General features: G+C 54.4%; 2 protein-coding genes across 2 annotated transcripts; one reads left to right on the forward strand and one right to left on the reverse strand.

Moving 5' to 3' along the window:
• Positions 1–55: 55 nt before the first annotated feature.
• LOC135887415 (zinc finger protein RFP-like) lies at positions 56–6,138 on the reverse strand. Its single transcript, XM_065415183.1, has 5 exons — positions 5,592–6,138; positions 3,829–3,921; positions 2,325–2,561; positions 913–935; positions 56–86 (listed from the first exon to the last, which is right to left on the reverse strand). The coding sequence occupies exons 1-5, from the start codon at positions 6,063–6,065 to the stop codon at positions 56–58; spliced, it is 858 nt and encodes a 285-aa protein (XP_065271255.1). The 5' UTR covers positions 6,066–6,138.
• Positions 6,139–6,357: 219 nt separating this feature from the next.
• Positions 6,358–14,412, forward strand: RACK1 (receptor for activated C kinase 1). Its single transcript, XM_065416183.1, has 8 exons — positions 6,358–6,611; positions 8,196–8,367; positions 9,541–9,688; positions 10,605–10,700; positions 11,272–11,382; positions 12,457–12,597; positions 13,326–13,436; positions 14,275–14,412. Exons 1-8 carry the CDS (start codon positions 6,503–6,505, stop codon positions 14,338–14,340), a joined length of 954 nt encoding a protein of 317 aa, XP_065272255.1. The 5' UTR covers positions 6,358–6,502; the 3' UTR covers positions 14,341–14,412.
• Positions 14,413–18,886: the final 4,474 nt, after the last annotated feature.

An 18,886-nucleotide genomic window follows, 5' to 3' on the forward strand; every position in this document is an offset into this window, starting at 1 on the left:
TCCAGAGATTGATGAGTCTGCTACAGCCTTGGCTAAGAGCCATGTGGCTCATACACTAAGCTTCAGAGGTCCAAGTTTGATTCCACCTGCCGACAACCAGGGTTTGTGAGTGTTACAGTTACACAAAAATGGCTGGGGAAAAGAGGCTTCCTTGTAACTTCTAGCCCAGTGGTTCGGATACTCACCTGGGAAGATGGAAACCCTCACTTCAAATCCTCCCTCCACTGGAGGGGGGGGAAAGGGTTAGGCCCAGATTAGGCTCCTAAGTCACTTTGACACTTTTGAAAATTTTATCCTCAATCTTTTGTTTTCAAACTTTTGGGGGTGGGGGTAGGAGATTGGGAAATGGAGGAAGAAGCAAAATATTGTCTTGAAACCTAAATAAATTAATGACAATTGGCGACGAAAATGAAACACTGCTTTTTGAAGCTTGTGGAATGAAGATGACTTTGCCGTGGTTGTATTTCTTTCCTTTTTTTTTTTTTTTTTTTTTAAATTCAACTCTACTCAGCACATTTTTAAGCAGGGAAAGTTAGCGTCTGGAGTCATAGGCACTGACTTCCCCTCTGGCCGGTGGATGCTCGACCCCCTGCTCCGCCCCAGGCCCTGCCCCCACTCCACCCCTTCCCTCAAGTCCCCACCCCCGGCCTGCCTCTTCCCCCTCCCTCCCGGAGCATCCAGACTCTGAGCACCACGGACAAGCAGCGCTGGGAGGGAGGGGGGAGGAGTTGGTCAGCAGGACTGCCAATGGGCAAGATGCACTGGGGGGAGGGGAGAACTTGGCTGCTGGTTGGTGCCTATGTCTGGAGTGCAACCCTGCCCCACGCTGTGCCATGCTGTGGGAAGATGTGTGTGCAAGCCCTTTCCCAGCATCATGAAGGCTCAGAGAGAGAGTGAGAAGGAAGCACATACCTGGCCAAGGTGCTTCTGATGTCCTAGAGGGGAAGAGAGCGAGAGAACGAATAAAAAGGAGCTCAGTGTCACAGTGACACCAATGATAGCTAATAAGTGAGTGTGCACCGAGATAATTTAACACTGTAACCTCAGGGATATCCTCTGTACCCAACTGCTTTGTTAATCATACTTCCCAGTCCCAATTGCGTGGGAACGCAAATAAGTGTAATAGTGATTGATGACGACGACTAGATCTGTGTTTGAATGGAGTACCATTGGACTGGGGATTTGACTACTCACAACCCTAAAGCTGCTGTGCCGGTGTTGCAGTGGTTAACATAGCTGCCTTCCAAACCCTTCGCATGGGTTCTTTACCCAGACAACAGAGGTCAATGATCTTGAGAAGACAAAGTCTGGCCTTGTGACAAGGCACTGGATTGAGGTGCAGGAAATCCACCTTTAGCTCTTGGCCACAGACACAGTCAGACAGTCACTTAAGGGACGGCTACACTGCAATCCGAGGTGCGACTGCAGCATGTGGAGACGTACTTGAGCTAGCTTTGATCGAGCTAGCGCCAATCAAAATAGCAGTGAAGCTGCTGCAGTAGCACAGGTTATATGTTCCTGCCCTGGGTCAGTGACACTGGAAAAGGAGGGGGTGGGGGAGGGAGTCTTTCCACTTTTCACCACAGACCCTGCCCCGCCTCTTCCCCCTGAGGCCCCACCCCCCAGCCAGGCCAGGAGCTGGTGGAGCCTGGGCAGCTGTGGGGAGCCGCAGACCCTCCACCTGCCCAGAATGCATGGGGCCTGAGAGCAGCCCCCTGGCCCATGTCCCTACCCAAGGCAGGTGGAGGGTCTGCCATGGCTCCTCACAGCTGCCCGCATGGCTCTTACCATGGTCAGGCTTCGAGATCCCATCCCCTGGCCGGAGCCAGGTCGGGGTAAGAGCTGAGCAGGCAGCTGTGAAGAGACCGGGTCCCTCCACCTGCCCTGGGCAGAAGGCCCACTAGGGACTACTTTCGGCCCCACTCCACCCTAGCTTTCAGCTTGGCCGGGGGGGGAGTAAGGGTGCTCTCCCCACACACACTTACTTTTGACTGCCCTGGGTACATATTTGAGCAGCAAGTCTATGCTGCCACCTGCATGGCCATAGCTTTGTGGTGATTGTTATTGGAACTAGTTCAGAGGAGGGGGGCTCAGGCATGTCTATGTGTGCTGCAGTCACATCTCTGCTTGCAGCACGGACATACCCTTAATCTGTGGGTCTCAGTTCCCTACTCACAAGGCTAGGAAAATTCATTAATAGCAACACAGAGAATTTACAAAATACACACGAGTTCTATACTGAGGTTTGAATCTTGCACTCTATGACTTGTGAGTTTCACCCTCTACCCCTGCCCCAAATGCCTTGCATGAATTGTGGGTCTCACCTGCAGGAATTCACTCGCTGGCTGCCGACACTTCCCCTCCATCTCGTCGATCAGCTCGCTGAGACGGGAAATCTCCGCGGAGAGTTTGGCGACATATTCATTTTGCATATTCTCCACATTTTCCATCAAAAAGTTTCTCTCTCCTACGTAGATCACCAATTCCATGTCTTCCTTCATAAACTGAAGCAGTTGCATAATTTCCAGCATATTTTTCTGTCTCTCAGCACCTGTGTTCTCCTGTAATCGATGGGCACAAATAGGGAAAGGGGCAGGCAGGGGACTTGTCATATGATACATTGCACCACATATTTCCAGTGACCCCCTTGGCCATGTGTGCACATTCAGGAGAATTTCATTGCCACTTGTGAAATGTCAACAGGGCCTTTTGACAGAAGCTCTCCCCGTGCTACTATATCGGTGTTTTCCCCAAAGATTCCCACTTTGGTCATAATGTCTGTTAACACTGTGATGGCCCTAATTTTTCCTTGTGCTGCCTCTTGGGCGCCAACAATGCAAACACAAAGAGCAGGTTTCAGATCGACAACTGCAGCAGTTTATTGTGATAGACACCAAAGGAAGGTGAAAAAAATCATCATAGATCAAGACAAACAAATTAGGAGAATCACGATGCTCGCACAGAGATGAAAGAAGAGACACACATGGATGCAAACATACATGCAAAGAAAAGAGAGTCTCCTGGGTTTGCGCAGCTAGACACTCTGGAACAGGGCAGCTTGTCCCATGAGCTAGAGAGTATGCAGCTAGGCCAATCCTGATTACAGAGCAAGCCCCACCTGAAGAGAAAGCAACTGCATGGGGGAGAAGGCAGGACATGACACCAGGAAGCTTGGAGGGTAAAGACTAATAAGGTGGAGACTTGGGGTAGGGGGGAACCGTGACTGTGTTTGGGAGTGGGCCCCATCGAGTGGGAAATGTTTGGGAGATCAGATCAGAATGCAAGAAGGGCCCTGGGTGGCGAGAGAAAGTGCGCAAGCTAAGGATCTTCCATAGTTGGTTGCAGTGTTGTAGCTGTGCTGGTCTCAGGATGATAGAAAGAGAAGGTGGGTGAGGTAATATTTTTTATTGGACCAATTTCTGTTGGTGGAACGTACAAACTGTCGAGCTCTTCTTTGGGTCCTGACAAAGAGTTCCATGCATTGGAAAACTTGTACATTCCACCAACAGAAGTTGGTCCAATAAAAGATATCACCTCCCCCATCTCATCTCTCTCTAGAGCTAAGTATGGACCTTTTCTTTGTGTTGATGGAATGGACTTCAGTTTAAGACTCTGGGTTGTTCTAAACTGGTTCTTGAATGAAAATAACCCCTGGAAGGTGTACTGGCAATCAGAGAAAGCCTCTGTGAGTTCTTAAAAGACCTGAAGAGAGGGAAAAATGGAGGGGCGGGCCCTTCAGAGACACCCCTGGTCAAGAGGGGGAAATCAGTAAGCAGCAGTCCCGTTATGCACCCCACACATACCTACAGATTAACAACAGACACATACCAGGCATTTCTGTTTTCTCCTCTCCTTGGACTGTCTGAATCTGAGATCTTTTATCTTTTCCTTCCAAGTCTGCACTTGCGTCTGGATTGGTTTCTGAGCAAAGAAACATGGTATGTGAGGCCAGGTCTACGTGACAAAATTGGATTGACTATTTATGTCAGCAGGCAGCCATCACAGTTCTTAAATTGCTTGTGTGCGCACACATTTGGCTCCTTGTGTCGGCAGTGCACACCATCACCATGAGCGCTTGTATCGATTGTACAGTCAGTGGGGGGCATTGTGCAACAGTCCCTGAAAGCCAGTAACAGTCCCAGCAAGCAACAGTGTCTGCACTGACACTGCCTCAACGTAATGACATCCACCATGAGTCTACGCCACTCGGGGAGGTGGTGTTATTAGGTTGGCATAGAAAGGCACTTATGTCAGAAGAAGCCAATTTTAAACGAAAACACTTCTACAGCTAGATCGATGGAAAGCAGCTTACGCTGACCTACCCGTAATCTAGACCAGGCCTTACATATTTTTGGCCTGAGGGAATTCTGTGCCAAAGAATTAAAAACTCTGTGCACAATATTTTAAAATTCTGCATATTTTAGGTGTTAAAACAACACAATATAATCATGCCATTTTCAATTATTTTGGTAATTTATTTCAAAATGCCCGTCAGCAAGTATGTGAGTAACAATATAGACAAACAAAAAGATTCAGGAAATGTTTTTTGACAAATAGATTCCTTACTAGTCATTTAGCACATCTAGATGGCTCCCCAGAGCAGATGGCAAAACGAATATTTCCCATGTATTTCAAGCACAGAAGAGTAGAGCCCTGCAAATCCGTGGGTAACCGTTTCATATCTGCGGATATCCATGGACCATTTTTGTGGCTAGTGCGGATGCCTAGGGCTCTGATGGTAAGAGATGGACAAGCAGCTGTGAGGAACTGTGAACCCCCTGCCTGCCCTGGGTATGAAGCCTGGGGGGCAGGGACATTGGGCAGGAGTCTGCTCGGGCCCCCACATGGCTCCCCATTGCTGCCCACCCTGGTTCATCACTAACTGTCAGGGGAGAGCTCATTCGGACCTTGCTTACAAGTCATAATTTTAAATTATAAGGTTGGCCAACATTGCCAAAAACTAATAAGTCAACGTCAGAAAAAACAACAGCTGTAAGAGGAAGCTCGTCTTTGTTTATACTTTTCAAACCTATTCTACTTTTTCAGGGACAAGTATTTTATCATGCACTGTATATGCTTTTAAAGTGTGTATTAATGTTTCAATTTCAGTTCAAATTTCCAACCAATAACTAAATTGGCAACACTGCATGTAACTAGATGAGCACTGGGTGGGGAGGTGTAGGGAAGTCCCTGTTTCACTGAATTAAGGCTCCTGCAGCACCTCAGTAGGTTACAGCAGACAAAGAGTCGCTGCAGTGACTACGCATAGGTGGTGCTGCCAATTTTGGTTGGGCATATTCCTGGAGATTTCATCACATAACACTCTTTAATTGAAGATGAATCTTTAATTCCTGGAGACTCCAGGACAATCCTGGAGGGTTGGCAACCGTAGACATTGGGAAGCCCCTGCCCCAGCACTGGGAAGCCCGTGCTTCCTGTGAACATGCTCGGTGCATTCCTACAGAGAGCTGGGTCGGGGAGAGCCGCGCTGGCAGTGAGCTATGGGGATCCTGGGTCTTTCCACCTGGCCTGGGTGGGGGGACTGGTATACTAAGGTCTAAACTTTCGGCGAGTTGTTTGTGTTTTCCTACCTTGTACTTCTGAGCAGCCTTCTTGATGGGAACCAGCCTGTGAGTGCGGGGCGCCCGGGATCTCTTACACACCACGCAGACGAGGGTTTGATCCTCCTCGCAGAACCATTTCAGGGGTTTCCTGTGTTTTTTTAGCACTCGATCCCCCTCGGGCTCCTTCAAGGGTTTCACCCCCTCCACCAGGTCCCCCAGCTGCCAGTTGGGCCGCTGGCTTCCGTGCGGGGCGGTTGCTCGACACAGGGGGCAGGAGAAGTTGGTCTCCGGCTCCCCCCAGCACTGGCTGATGCAGGCCCGGCAGAAGCTGGGCCCGCAGTGGACAGACACCGGGGCTTGGAAATAATCGCGGCAGACGGGACACTTGGCTGCACTGTGGAGCTTTTCTACCGCAGCAGCGGCCGGGGCCGGGCTGGAATATACTTCGCCACAGAGCCTTGGTCTGGGGCCCTGCTCGGAGCCCCGCTCCCGTCTCGCCATGTAGCCCCCAGCAGCCCCACGTGGCCGTCTTTCACCAGCTCCGGTCTAGCGCCACTTCAGCCGCCCGCCTTGCAGCATTGCGCATGCGGCAAAGTCACCTCAGGGGGAGCGTCACGGCAGGAGGCGGGGCAAGGAGGGAACAGTTCTTCCGATAGGACGAGCAGTACGGACGGCCCACTATTGGATCCGTTGGGATTCCCTGAGTTGAATGCCTACAAGGCCGCGGCCATCTTGCGACCTGCCTCGTCTCCTGCCGGCTGCCATCTTGCCGTACGGCCGCGCTGAGGGAAGGCTATTTCCGCTTCCGGGTGACGTCGGAACTTCCTTTCTCTCCGGGCCGCTAGCTGAGCGAGAGGACGAGCCGGGTTGGGGCTGCTGCCGAATCCGCCTCCATCCTCCTTCCCCGCTCGAGCTGAGCCCCCCGCGCCGCCGCCGCCATGACGGAGCAGATGACCCTGCGCGGCACCCTTAAGGGCCACAACGGTTGGGTGACCCAGATCGCCACCACCCCGCAGTTCCCGGACATGATCCTGTCCGCCTCGCGCGGTGAGCGCCGCGGGCCAGACCAACCGCCCGGCCGCGGGTGGGGGGGAGTGGGAGAAACCATCTCGTAGCGGGTGTTGGGGGAAGGGGAACATTGTCAGGCTGCGCTCACGGTGCGGGGGAGAATAGAACCTAGTCACCGACGATGGGAGCGAAGATCCCATCTGGCTAGGGGGAGGGGAAGAGACCAATTCTCATACGTGGGGGCAGGCAAGGGAGGGACCATCTCAGCCATGGAAGGGGGGGGCGAATCCATTCCCGGAGGTGGGGGGAGAGCCAGTGTCATCCCTGGAGAGGGGGCAGGGCTGCACTATGTGACTGGGGGGAGGAGCTCCTAGGGGGAGGGGAGGTTGGAGGAGTGTTGGGAGGGGCGATATGGGGGGGTTAGGGGTGAATAACACGCAGTAGGGGGGAGGGGTAATTCCCTGACTCCTATCGGGGCACTTCCCATCCGGGGCTCTCCAATTATCTCTCGATCTTGGGGGCATGTCAGAAAATCAGGGCCGCCCCCCCAGGCCTCAGTTTCCCTGTCAGTGACAGGGGCACTTACCCTGTCTCGCGGGGGTGACTGGGAGGGTGGAACCCAGTGAGAGGCGCTTGGATACCTGGCATATAAGGTAGATAAATAGGAGGGGACCAGCTGCGGGGAGCCAGGAAGGGGTCTCAGGCCTAAATACTATGGGGGGAGGAGTAACTCAATAGAAGAGGGGGATGGACATGCCTGTGACAAGGCCACAGGGGCAACGTTGGGGCTTTCCAAGCCCAGCCCCCCTCCTTGAGCCGTCACAGCCCGTAAGGACCCAGTTTGTTGGCAGCTCGCCGCAGACACACACACACACACACACACACACCCACCCCGCGTGTGGGTCCCTGTGGGCATCCCTGTCAGAGCATCAATATCCATCTCTGGTACCGCCATTGAGCTGCTCCACGCCTCCTCTCCCCAGCCCTGATGATTAGACCTGGCTCATCCACTGACCCTCCCGGGTTCTGATGACATGTCCTGCAATGATGAGGGGATGCCTGGAAGGAGCGTTAGCTGAGGCCTGGGCTGTGGGAGGCAGGGCTGGGCCCGTGAATATAAAAATGAGGACAGACTATTGGCTGGTTCAGGGTGGGGTCTGGGATGTGGGGTCTTTCTCCTGTAGTTGACACTGATCTGGTCATAAATGGGGAGGGGGCCAAGGAATGGGATACAGGACTGGCTGGCTCCAGTCGGGCTCCAGGTCATGGGGTGACGCGCTGTGTGGGGGATGAAGTGGGATACGAGGCCTTTCTCCTCTAAGCAGCACCGGTTTGGATCTAGCCCCAGGCTGGTGGGACTGGCTGGCCGGCCAAGGGGCATGGTGGGGAACAGGCTGTGGTGTATTTAGCTCTTGGCGCTGGCCACGGAGGCCAGTCTCCTGTGCGACAGCCCCTACGTTGGGGCTCAGGATGGTATGGAGGGGGCATGGTCATAGGGTCATGCCAGTCCTGCGTGGGAATGGCAGGTTCCCCTTCCCAGGGCTGTCAGGTCACTCCCTGAAAGGAAATGCCCGTTAGAGAGGCGACTAGCCGACTTAGACTCTCCCTGCTCCCTCCACGCAGACAAGACCATCATCATGTGGAAGCTGACACGGGACGAGACCAACTACGGGATCCCGCAGCGCGCCCTGCGCGGCCACTCGCACTTTGTCAGTGATGTGGTCATCTCCTCCGACGGGCAATTCGCCCTCTCTGGCTCCTGGGACGGCACCCTGCGGCTCTGGGACCTCACCACGTGAGTGATGGATTGGGGGGCGGGGGGACACCACAGACATCAGATGGGCTTCCTTGGCAGAGTGAGAGCCTGTACGAAGGAGGGTGGGAGGGGAGAGGGTTCCTATGGGTGACAGAGTCAGACGGGTTCCTCTCAGCCCCATGACCTGTTTGTCCTGCCCATCGCAGCTCCCCTTAGTGGGGAGGGGTTGGCGTGCCAGGGACGGGGACTGGATGCCTATCGTAGAGCCCCTTGGCTTGTTGTGGCACCCCTTAATGGTGCCCTAGGGCAGTGTTTCAGAAATGGGTGATCACGACCCCTGGTGGGGGTCATCGAAGGCAGTCGGGGGGTGTCATGAGGCATTGACACTTATAACCTAAAGCAAAACAAAAGTTCGCTCCCCCCTCACACCCTTCCCCTTTCAAGTCAAGTGTTCTCTGTTCTTAGTCATTTATACAGGTTTAGCTGTGTCATCACCGACCCTTTATTTATTCATTCATAGTCAACGTCGGGGGGCTGCGAACGTTTTTGACATCAGATCAGGGGTCTTACACCTGAAAAGGTTGAGACGCTGCTGCAGGGAAATGGCCAGAACCAGACCACAAATGTGTGGGGTAGTTTCTTGCTGGGCCCAGGATTGGATGTACCCAGTGGCCAATCATCCCTGATTCCAGCCATTGGGGCATCTGGATTTTTTGAGGCACCCCTTCCTTTCCTCCCAGTCCCAATGATTAGATCTGACACATGTCTGCTGACCCCTCAGGGGCGTGATGACATGTCCTGCAATTATGATGGGACAACGGGAGAGACAGGGAAGTGTTGCGCTGTCTCTTGGCTTTTATCCCCCATGACATCACAATCCTTTGTTCCTTTGTCTTAATACCCTGTCTCATTCTTCCTCGGATCAACCCCTTCTTTATCTGGCTGAGCTCCCTCCGCTGCTGGATCTTGGGTTCCCCTTCGTGTTTAATGTCCTGGCTAGTTCCTGGCATGTGCTTCTGTCTCAGTGGGATCCCCTGTCACTTGGCCGCCACCCTTTGTGCTCCTCTCTGTGGAAGTTAAAGAGGATTTTTCTCTGGGTGGCTTGGGAACAGGACCTGCTCCTAGCAGGAGGGAGGCCGGCGTAGCTGGGATGTGAGGAGAGGTTCCCGTAGCTGGCCTGGGAGTGACTTAGGAGAGTCTATTCCCTTGCAGAGGTACCACCACCCGCCGCTTCGTGGGCCACACCAAGGACGTGCTGAGCGTGGCCTTCTCGTCCGACAATCGCCAGATCGTCTCGGGCTCCCGGGACAAAACCATCAAGCTCTGGAATACCCTGGGCGTCTGCAAGTACACAGTGCAGGTGAGACATAGGATGGGGCTGCTGAGTTGTGGGGTGGGTCAGGCGTCTGCCCTAGACCCCGATCACCTCCCTGAGTCAGGGACAGAGAACCCAGGAGTCCTGATTCCCAGGCCCCTGCTCTAACCCACTAGATCCTGCTTCCCTACCAGAGCCGGGGATAGAACCCAAGAGTCCAGATGCCCAGCCCCACTCTGCTCTAACCCACTAGGTCTCCCTCTCCTCCCAGAGTCAGGGATTGAACCCAGACATCCTGATTTCCTGTCCTATGCTCCTGACTGTTTCTCTTTGGGTTTGGTGGTGGTAAAAACCCACTTACATTTTGAATGCAAACCCGCCGCTCTGGTCATGGGGGGGGGGGGGGGGGGAGAAGGGCCTCCGAAGCCTTGCAGAGAAGGGAGTGGTTGGCAAACAGTTGGCTCAGAAGAGCTGGGGGATGGGATCTGGGGCCTTTCCTTTCTGCAGAAGGGGCCTTCGCAACAGTCCCTGGGCTCCCATGCATTAATTTAGAAGCATCTCTGCAATTGCCCCGTGTGTGTCCCCTGCTGGGAACTTGCCCTGCTCCCAGCTGGCAGAGGATCCAGGGCTCTGTCTTGCCCCCCCAGTCCCGATGATTAGATCTGACACGTCTGCCGACCCCCCTGGGGCCTGACGACATGTCCTGCAATTATGATGGGACGCAGGGAGGGCCGGCAGAGCCCTGGGCCGGGGGTTCGAGCAGCAGCTCACATTGGGGGGGAGGGGGGGGAGGTCAGCAGAGCCCTTGGTGGTGGGGGGCTGTGAACCTAGGGCTGGTGGGGTGGAGCCCCTAAGGTGTGGGGAGATGAGTGGAGGGTTGAGAGCAGAGCTCTAGGTTGAGTGAGAGATCCCTGGTCTCCGATCTCTCTCCTCTAACTCCTCTCCCTCCTTCTCTCCCCAGGACGAGAGCCACTCGGAATGGGTGTCCTGCGTCCGCTTCTCCCCCAACAGCAGCAACCCCATCATCGTCTCCTGCGGCTGGGACAAGCTGGTGAAGGTGGGTTTGAGGCCACGGTGCACTGCAGGGGGTTGGGTCCCTCTGCTGACCCGGGGCTGCTTGGAGCGGGGAAGGCCACAGACCATTGTTGGGGTCTCGGCCTGGGCTGTTGATCATTTCTCTTCCTGCTCCCAGTGCTGCTGGGTCTGGGACAGGGAGCATCAGCGCACAGACACCCAGGAATTTGCATTGTCCCACAATTCCTAGGTTGCCCTAGGGCCAGGGGATAAGCTGGGGGTGGATGAGCTCTTGGTTGCCTCTGGGTGGTGAAGGGGGCATTTCAGCGCTGGGGACTCGTGTCTCATCTCCGCAGCTTGTTGTCCTGTCCTTGAGGCGCTGGCGTCCTGCCCTCTGGGTGAGTTGGTCTCCGAAGAAGCAGGCACTCCATTGCTGGGCTGCTGAGTGCCATAAAAACTTGGATGGGTGGGGAGGTTCCTAAAGTTCCATGCTTCGGGGGTTCGATTGGTTGCCTGCCTGGGAGATGCTGGAGCTCCGACTGGATGATCCGTGGGTTCCTTCTTGGCCTGGAACGCGCTCTGCTGATCACGTGACATTCTTCTCCTGCCCCCAGGTGTGGAACTTGGCCAACTGTAAGCTGAAGACCAACCACATCGGGCACACCGGCTACCTGAACACCGTGACGGTCTCCCCTGACGGCTCCCTCTGCGCATCTGGTGGCAAGGTCCGTTCCCAGCCCGGTTCCAGTGCGGATCGGGACTGGGAAGCACGGGGGGGATGGACAGCAGGACTGGATCGAGGTCACTTTCCTCTCTGGGTTCTGTCGGCCCTGAGGGGTCGCAGATCTCGGCTGAGCTACCCGCACCGGGAGGCTGGGGGACATTCTCTGTCTCTGTCTCTCTCTCTCTCAGCCTGTCGGAGCGGGGCTGAGCCGTGATGAAACCCACTGAGTTTCTGATTGCATCTGCGTGCGGAAACCCAGAGGCTGTTTCTGAGCTGTCCCTGCCCAGCTCTCCCTGGGCTGACTGGGATTCACCCCAGCTCAGCTGGATACTAGTGGGGAGGCAGCTGCTGTGCTTAGATCGCTGCTTCCTTGTGCTCCTCTGTCTGTATCCGCCTGTCATCTCGTGCCTTCTGCTGACGTTATGAGCTTTTGGGGGGCAGAGGGCTCCCTTGTCATTCACAGCAGCATCCTCTGTGCCCACACAGACAGACACACTATTGATCCCTTCACCATGCTGCTACTAAACTCCCCTTTCCTCGCCCTTTGGTCTGATCCATATTCTGGACCCCTCCCTTGACTCCCCGACCAATGTTGGCTCCAACTCCAGTTTCTTGCAACCATCATCAAAGCTCTGTGTGATCAACCACCCTGATCCTGCCTGTTCCCCTTCACCACTGCTTCCAATCTCATTCTACCCTGTCAGAGTCTCACAAAGCCACCGGACAGCCACTCTGAGCCCCTGCCCCAGTCCACATGGCCCCACCTCTGCCTAAGGGGAACCTTGTTGGTTTTGAATCTGAGCAGTTTGTTACTCCCCTTCTCCTCATCTGAGTCTCTCAGTGCAGGACCTGTCCTTGGGCATCAAGGAAGTACATAGCAGGCAGTAATAAATATTAGTTACCCTTTCTCTCAGTGCTATCCTGCAGCAGGGAGTGCCACAGGTTAAAGGTTTGCTGCCTGACTCCCAAGGTGCGTCATTTCCTTGGTACATGTTGCAGGCTGCTGGCTGGTTGATTATGGGATGGGTGTGGGTGAGGGACTCTTTCTCCGTCTGACGCTCTCTCTTTCCCCCAGGACGGCCAGGCCATGCTGTGGGACCTGAACGAGGGCAAGCACCTGTACACGCTGGATGGCGGTGACATCATCAACGCCCTGTGCTTCAGCCCCAACCGCTACTGGCTCTGCGCTGCCACCGGGCCCAGCATCAAGATCTGGGTGAGCGGGCGCCCCCTGCTGGCGGGGGTGGGCCTTTCAGGGGACTTCACCCCCCTCTGTGCTCCTTTTTATACAGAGTGCATAGCCTGGGGTTTCTAGGGGCCACTCCCCTGGAATTCTCTATCTCCGTGTCTCCTTTCCGTAGGGCACAGGGATTCCTTCTCTGTCTCCTTTCTATAGGGACTAGGGACTGGGGGTGTGTAGAAGACACACCTCTGGGAGGCGTGTCTGCTATGCTTCCTTTATATAGGGAACAGAGCTTATGCTTTTCTATAGGGAATACCCAGAGAGTTGCCTTCCTTGCCGGTTTCTATAGGGGACCTGGCCTGGGGTTTCCATGTGGGGGACACCCTTGGGGGTCACTTCTGCCCCAGGAAATAGGTCTTGGGTTTTCCCGTAGGGTAGACGCCTCCACCATAGTGATCTCTGGGCCCTGTCAGATCTGCAGTCCCCCGTGGGGAGTGGGATATGGGATGGGGCTGTGCTCTGGTATCTGGGTGTGGAGCCCCCGGGGAATGTGGGGTGAGGCCATGCTGTGGGTCTGGAGCCCCCCAGGGGCTGTGATGAAACATCATGCCATCTGACTGCATCTCCGTGCTGAAACCCAGAGGCTGTTTCTGAGCCAGCTCCCAGCACCTGCCCTGGTGTGGGCACAGCTGGGAAGGGGGTCCATGGCCCTCCCAGGGGGTGGGGGTCCTTTCTCTGATCTTTTCCCCTCTCCCCCGCAGGACCTGGAGGGGAAGATCATCGTGGACGAGCTGAAGCAGGAGGTGATCAGCACCAGCAGCAAAGCCGAGCCGCCCCAGTGCACCTCACTGGCCTGGTCCGCGGACGGACAGGTAACGGAGAAATGAGCCCTTTAACATCCCGCCTCCCTCACCGCGGGGGGGGGGGGGGGGGGGGGTGTCCGGAACTCAGCGCCAGGGCAGAATCTTAAAGGGCTGGGGCCAATATTTCAGTGGGGGCTAGAGGTGCCCTATGCATCCTCACCACTGGCCCCAGGGGGCAGAGGCAGCCAAGGGACCTGCTCTCGGCTCAGCCTGTGGGAAGATGGTCCTGTGAGCCACTCCCCTTCTCACACCCCATGGGAGGGCAGATGTGCCCATGAGCACCCGAGCCCCTCCTTGCACTGACAACAGCCCTGATACTTCCCAGGGCCTGGCCTTCGTCCTCCACACTGCCAGGAGACATGAGCCCTCTCTGCCTCTGTCCCTGCCACCATCCCGATCCTTCCAATGGTCCAGCCCAGCCCCTCCCAGCCTCCAGCCCTCTCCTAGCAAGAGATTCAGCCCCTCCAACATCACCCCTTTCTTGTCTCCACCCACCTCCCTACCCTCCAGCACTGCTACTCCTCCCCCCCGCAAGAGACCTGACCCCTTGCCTTCAGCCCCCTTCCCACCAAGATTCAACCCCTCCCAGCCTCCATACCCGCCAGCATCCTGGCTCTCCCCAGAGCCCCATCCCCCCATGTCGCTGATCTGCTGATGCCCGGCCCTTTCTCCCTGCCCCCTAACATACCCTGTCACCACTTTCCCAGCTGGGCACTGGCATCAGGCGAGGGAGCTTGAGCCCCTCCCAGATGCAGGCCCTCAGCCTGACTGTTCTCCTGGGGGCTGATCTGTCTCCAGGCCTGCTGTAGCTACCCCGTTACTGACACATCTTTTCTCTCCTCTCCAGACCCTGTTTGCTGGGTACACAGATAACCTGGTCCGCGTCTGGCAGGTCACTATCGGGACCAGATGAGAGCCCGCCTACAGGACGCAGCCTGCCTTTGTGTAAAAAAAATAAATCAATAAAAAGTACATTTTGGAGGTTGGGGATTGTTTGGGTGTCATCTTTGCCATCCGGGGCCTGTCTGCGAGAGCTGGAACTTCCGAGGAAGCATGGCCCAGTGCCTATGGACCTAGCCCCGGGTTCAGGTCCCTGGGGTCCAATCCTTGCTCTGCCAGAGATCTTGAGCAAGTCCCGTAGGCCTGGATGTGTAAAGGTATTTAGCCTGCGTTGCACTCAGTATTGTGAAGCCGAAGGGTAGAGGGTTTTCCGGCATCTAAAATTGCAGCTAGACACCTGGCATGGGCAGTGCTAATGGACGCTGGGGGAGGCTAAGTCTCCCCAAACCTCGTGCCACCGGAGGGGTGGGAGCAGTGGCGGATTGGGGGGCTCTTGAGAAAAATCTCCCCCGTCTCAGTCCCAGGGCTGGAAGAGCACAGCTTTTCCGGTCTCAGGGCTGCAAGGGGCGGGGGGTCGTGCTTGGTGGGGAAGAGGTGGACCAAAGGAGGGGCTCTGAGCTCTCAGCCCTTCCTTCCCCCCCCCTCCCCCCGCCCCAACTGAACTCTCAGGTCCCCACCCTGGCTGGGCCACGGGAGGGAGGAGTCTGAGAGCAGCGAGCTGGGCGTGGCCTCAGCAGGAAGAGGCAGACCTGGGGTCTCCAGAAATTAAAGATGAATCTTTAATTCCCAGAAGCTGGGAATGGGCGACAGGAAATGGATCACTTGATCATTACCTGTTCTGTTAATTCATTCTGAGTCACCTGGCATTGGATGGACCATTGGTCTGACCCAGTCTGGCCGTTCTTATGTTTTAATGAAAGTTTCTGTCCTGTGATGAAATCTCTGGAAATCTGTCCAACCAAAACTGGGAACCCTCCACCTAGTGGGATTTTCAAGTGTTGGAATCCTGCTGCTTTCGTGTGGAGGGAGGTGGACTTCAATCCTGGTCACTCAATTACAGACCTCAAAATGGCAATTCTTCAAAAAAAACCCTTCAAAAACAGACTCCAATGTGAAGCTGCAGAACTGGAATTAATTTGCAAACTGGATACCATCAGATTAGGCCTGAATAAAGACTGGGAGTGGTTGGGTCATTACAAAACCTAAACTTAATTTCCCCAATACTAATTTCTCCCTACTGTTACTCACACCTTCTTGTCAACTGTCTGTAATGGGCCACTCTTACCATTTCAAAAGTTATTTCTCCTCCCTTGGTATCCTGCTGTTAATTGATTTATCTCGATTAGACTGATTTAACACTTGGTAAAGCAACCCCACATCCTTTCATGTATTTATACCTGCTTCTGTATCTTTTACTTCATATATCTGATGAATGAAGTGGGTTCTAGCCCACAAAAGCTTATGCCCAAATATATGTTAGTCTTTAAGGTGCCACCAGACTCCATGTTGTTTTTGCAGCAAAGAGTCCTGTGGCACCTTATAGACTAACAGACGTATTGGAGCATGAGCTTTCGTGGGTGAATACCCATTTCTTCGGATGCATCTGAAGAAGTGAGGTTTTTACCCACGAAAGCTTATGCCCAAATAAATCTGTTAGTCTTTAAGGTGCCACCAGACTCCTTGTTGTTTTTGTAGATACAGACTAACACGGCTACCCCCTGATACTATTCCACTTTGTAGTCAGGTCTGGAAAAGGGAGTACCTTTACCAGACCTGAAGAATAGCTCAGTGTAAACTTGAAAGCATGTCTCTGTCACCTGCCAAAGATGATCCAATACAAGATATCACCTCACCCACTTTGTAATCCCTGAGACCAGTTTGGCTGTAACAACACTGCAACCATGAAATAGTTAAAGAAGGTCTGGGCTGTGGTATGCAGAGACCACCCTGCTTAGCACCCTGTCAAATACACCATTACAATTCCTTTTAACCTTTTATTAAAGTGACAGAAAATGAAGGAAAACCAGCTGAAAGGTAAAATATTGAACAAGGTTTTCATTTTAACCACTCCCTTGTCTGACAGCTTCTTAGGGCATGGCTACACTTGCAGATGTAGAGCGCTGGGAGTTAAAGCAGCCTTCGGCGACTGCAGCAGGGAAAACGCTGCCGTGTGTTTACGGTGTCAGCTGCAAGCGCACTGGTGTGGCCACATTAGCAGCCCTTGCAATGCCACAAAGAGCAGTGCATTGTGGTAGCTATCCCAGTGTGCAAGTGGCTGCAACGTGCTTTTTAAATGGGGGGGGGGGGGGGTCAGCATGCTGTCTTGTAAATTCAGACAGCAGCAGACCCCCTCCCCCATCCCCCTCACAACAGCAGCATTCCACAGTAATGGTTGCTTTGTCTCGGAGCAGATAAGCAGCTGGCTGTCAGAAACGGAGCTTTGAAAGGGGATATGCACATGCCTGCAGCTGATTCCAAAACAATGACAAGAGTGGCCACTTGACTTCTGGGGATTATGGGATGTTTCCGGAGGCCAATCACAGCACAGTAATGCAACGCCTCATTCACACTGATGCCCGGGCATTTCAGCCAGGGCGCAGCAAGCTTTATGCTTCTCGTGGAGGTGGATTACCAGGAGCGCTCCAGCTGCAGAGTCCAGGCGCTCTAAGTGCCTTGCCAGTGTGGACACCTCAGGAGTTAGGGCACCTGGGGCTGCTTTAATGCGCTCTAACTTGCAAGTGTAGCCAAGCCATTAGATGGTATCAAATATGGTCATAACGGAACAAGAGAAGTTAGGGGAGATGGGGTGGAGCTGTTGTGGTCAAATGTCCAATCCTGTTTCCAAAGGAGACAAAACAAGACAGCCACATGCAAAGGGAGAGGAAAGGGCAGCGAACACAGCTGCTGGGGCTGGGGCTGACTTTCACTTGCAACCTCGCTGCTGAAAAAAAACGGGCACGGCCCAGAGTCCAGATCAGCCCCTCAGACCTGGCAAACGTGTATCAGCATTAGACTGCGTAGGGCATTGCTTTTAGCGGCCTCTCTGTTCCCAGCAAAAATCATTGTAAGGTCTGATTGCTGCACGGAGGGGTTGTTGTGGGATAATGCTAGAACCATTCACCTTGATGTCCCCCATTCCGAGTGCTTGGGACCAGTTTGTCCGGAGGGGGGAGCCCAGCTTGTACCCGCAGGAGAATCAGAAGCCCGGAAACGTGAGCCAAAGGCCCTTGGAGGGATGAAAAGAGGCACTCTTGAGAAATGAGGGGGCTGGTGGGTGCTGCTACTGAGCAGCAGGTCTCCCCCTCCCAGACACAGATCCCAGACAGCTGGAGTGAACAGGGTCCTGCCTAGCGGTTCTGCCAAGGGCTGGCAAGTATCTCGGTAACATAGCCACAGGTGGGTTTTAAAAGCCTTGATTTTTTCCTCTTGTGCTCTGTGCTGTTTCGGCTGGGGGAAGCAAACCCTACGTTCGTCACGGCACTTACTAGGGGTCAGAACGCCCAAACGGGAAGCACAGCTGACGTGCAGGGTGCTGTAGCCCAGGGACCCAGGCTAGGAGTGGCAGAAATAAAGTTTAAGGGCAGAAGGTGCCACCCGATCATGCGGGCTGACCCTGGATCACAGACTACCGCCACCGGCCTGCTCAACCTGACACCTGGAACGAGACCACAGTATTACAGCCTGCAGGAGACTAGACTGTTACGTGCCAGAGGCAGGGACCATGAGGGACCAAGGTGCATCTGTGCCCATGGACCCCCACAATGGCAGGGAAGTGATTAAGCGAGATATACCCAGATAATCCTGGCAAGCCACCCACACCCACCTGCTGCACAGGAAAGTGAAAAACCTCCCCAAGATCACTGGTAAGCTGCCCTGGGGGGCAAATTCCTTCCTCGCCCCACATGTGGCAGTCAGTGAGACCCTGGGCATGTGCACAAGAACCAGCCAGCCAAGCACCTGAGAGAGCAAGAATGCCTGGTGCCATCTCAGCGCCCTGGCCCACCCACCTCCCTCTAATTGTCCCATCTCCAGCCGTGGTCACCCCTGATGCTTCAGAGGAAAGAGATTTGAAAAGCCCTCCCAGAAGACATTGGGGAGGGTGCAGAAGAGAAATCCCTTCCTGACCGCTGCCATGTGAAACCCTGAAGCATGAGGATTCCATTCCAGGGAGGTAAAGGCATGAGGCCCAACACCTGTGGGAGTGCCCTCAGGGAGGCAGAGGAGGGTCAGAGAGGGAGCTAGCCCTGTGGCTGGGACAATGGGTATTGACTTCCTCTCTGATAGAAGGGCTGGTTCAGGAAAGTATTTGAGCAAAATGTAAGATAACCACATGCTTCAATCTCATTGCTGTCAGGACGAGAGCAAATGTTTAAGCACTTTCGTGCATCGAGGACTGCCCTGGGGAGAGAGCTGGGGTAGCTGAGCAAAGAGACAAGTTTGGTCATCATGGAAGGGACATGAAGAGCAAAGGGTTAACACCAGAGCTGGGTTGGTATTTTTCACATGAACACTTTGGCATACAATGGCTTCCTTCTGTCCCCCCCCCCCCCCCCAGTCACTTTTTTGGTGAAAAGTTTTAACGGTTCTTGCAGAAAACTGTTGGGTTTTTTCCATTATTT

The sequence above is a fragment of the Emys orbicularis genome, chromosome 13 (genome assembly GCF_028017835.1).
Source record: "Emys orbicularis isolate rEmyOrb1 chromosome 13, rEmyOrb1.hap1, whole genome shotgun sequence".
Lineage (NCBI taxonomy): Eukaryota > Metazoa > Chordata > Testudines > Emydidae > Emys > Emys orbicularis.

Excerpts from the sequence above, each read along its gene's own strand:
- RACK1 (XM_065416183.1), top strand. The coding sequence starts at position 6,503 with ATGACGGAGCAGATGACCCTGCGCGGCACCCTTAAGGGCCACAACGGT. Across the intron at positions 9,689-10,604 it reads TCTGCAAGTACACAGTGCAG|GACGAGAGCCACTCGGAATG; the intron begins GTGAGACATAGG and ends TTCTCTCCCCAG. Across the intron at positions 11,383-12,456 it reads TCTGCGCATCTGGTGGCAAG|GACGGCCAGGCCATGCTGTG; the intron begins GTCCGTTCCCAG and ends TCTTTCCCCCAG.
- LOC135887415 (XM_065415183.1), bottom strand. The coding sequence starts at position 6,065 with ATGGCGAGACGGGAGCGGGGCTCCGAGCAGGGCCCCAGACCAAGGCTC. Across the intron at positions 2,562-3,828 it reads GGAGAAAACAGAAATGCCTG|GAGAACACAGGTGCTGAGAG; the intron begins GTATGTGTCTGT and ends CATCGATTACAG. Across the intron at positions 87-912 it reads ATCAGAAGCACCTTGGCCAG|GTGGAATCAAACTTGGACCT; the intron begins GTATGTGCTTCC and ends GGTTGTCGGCAG.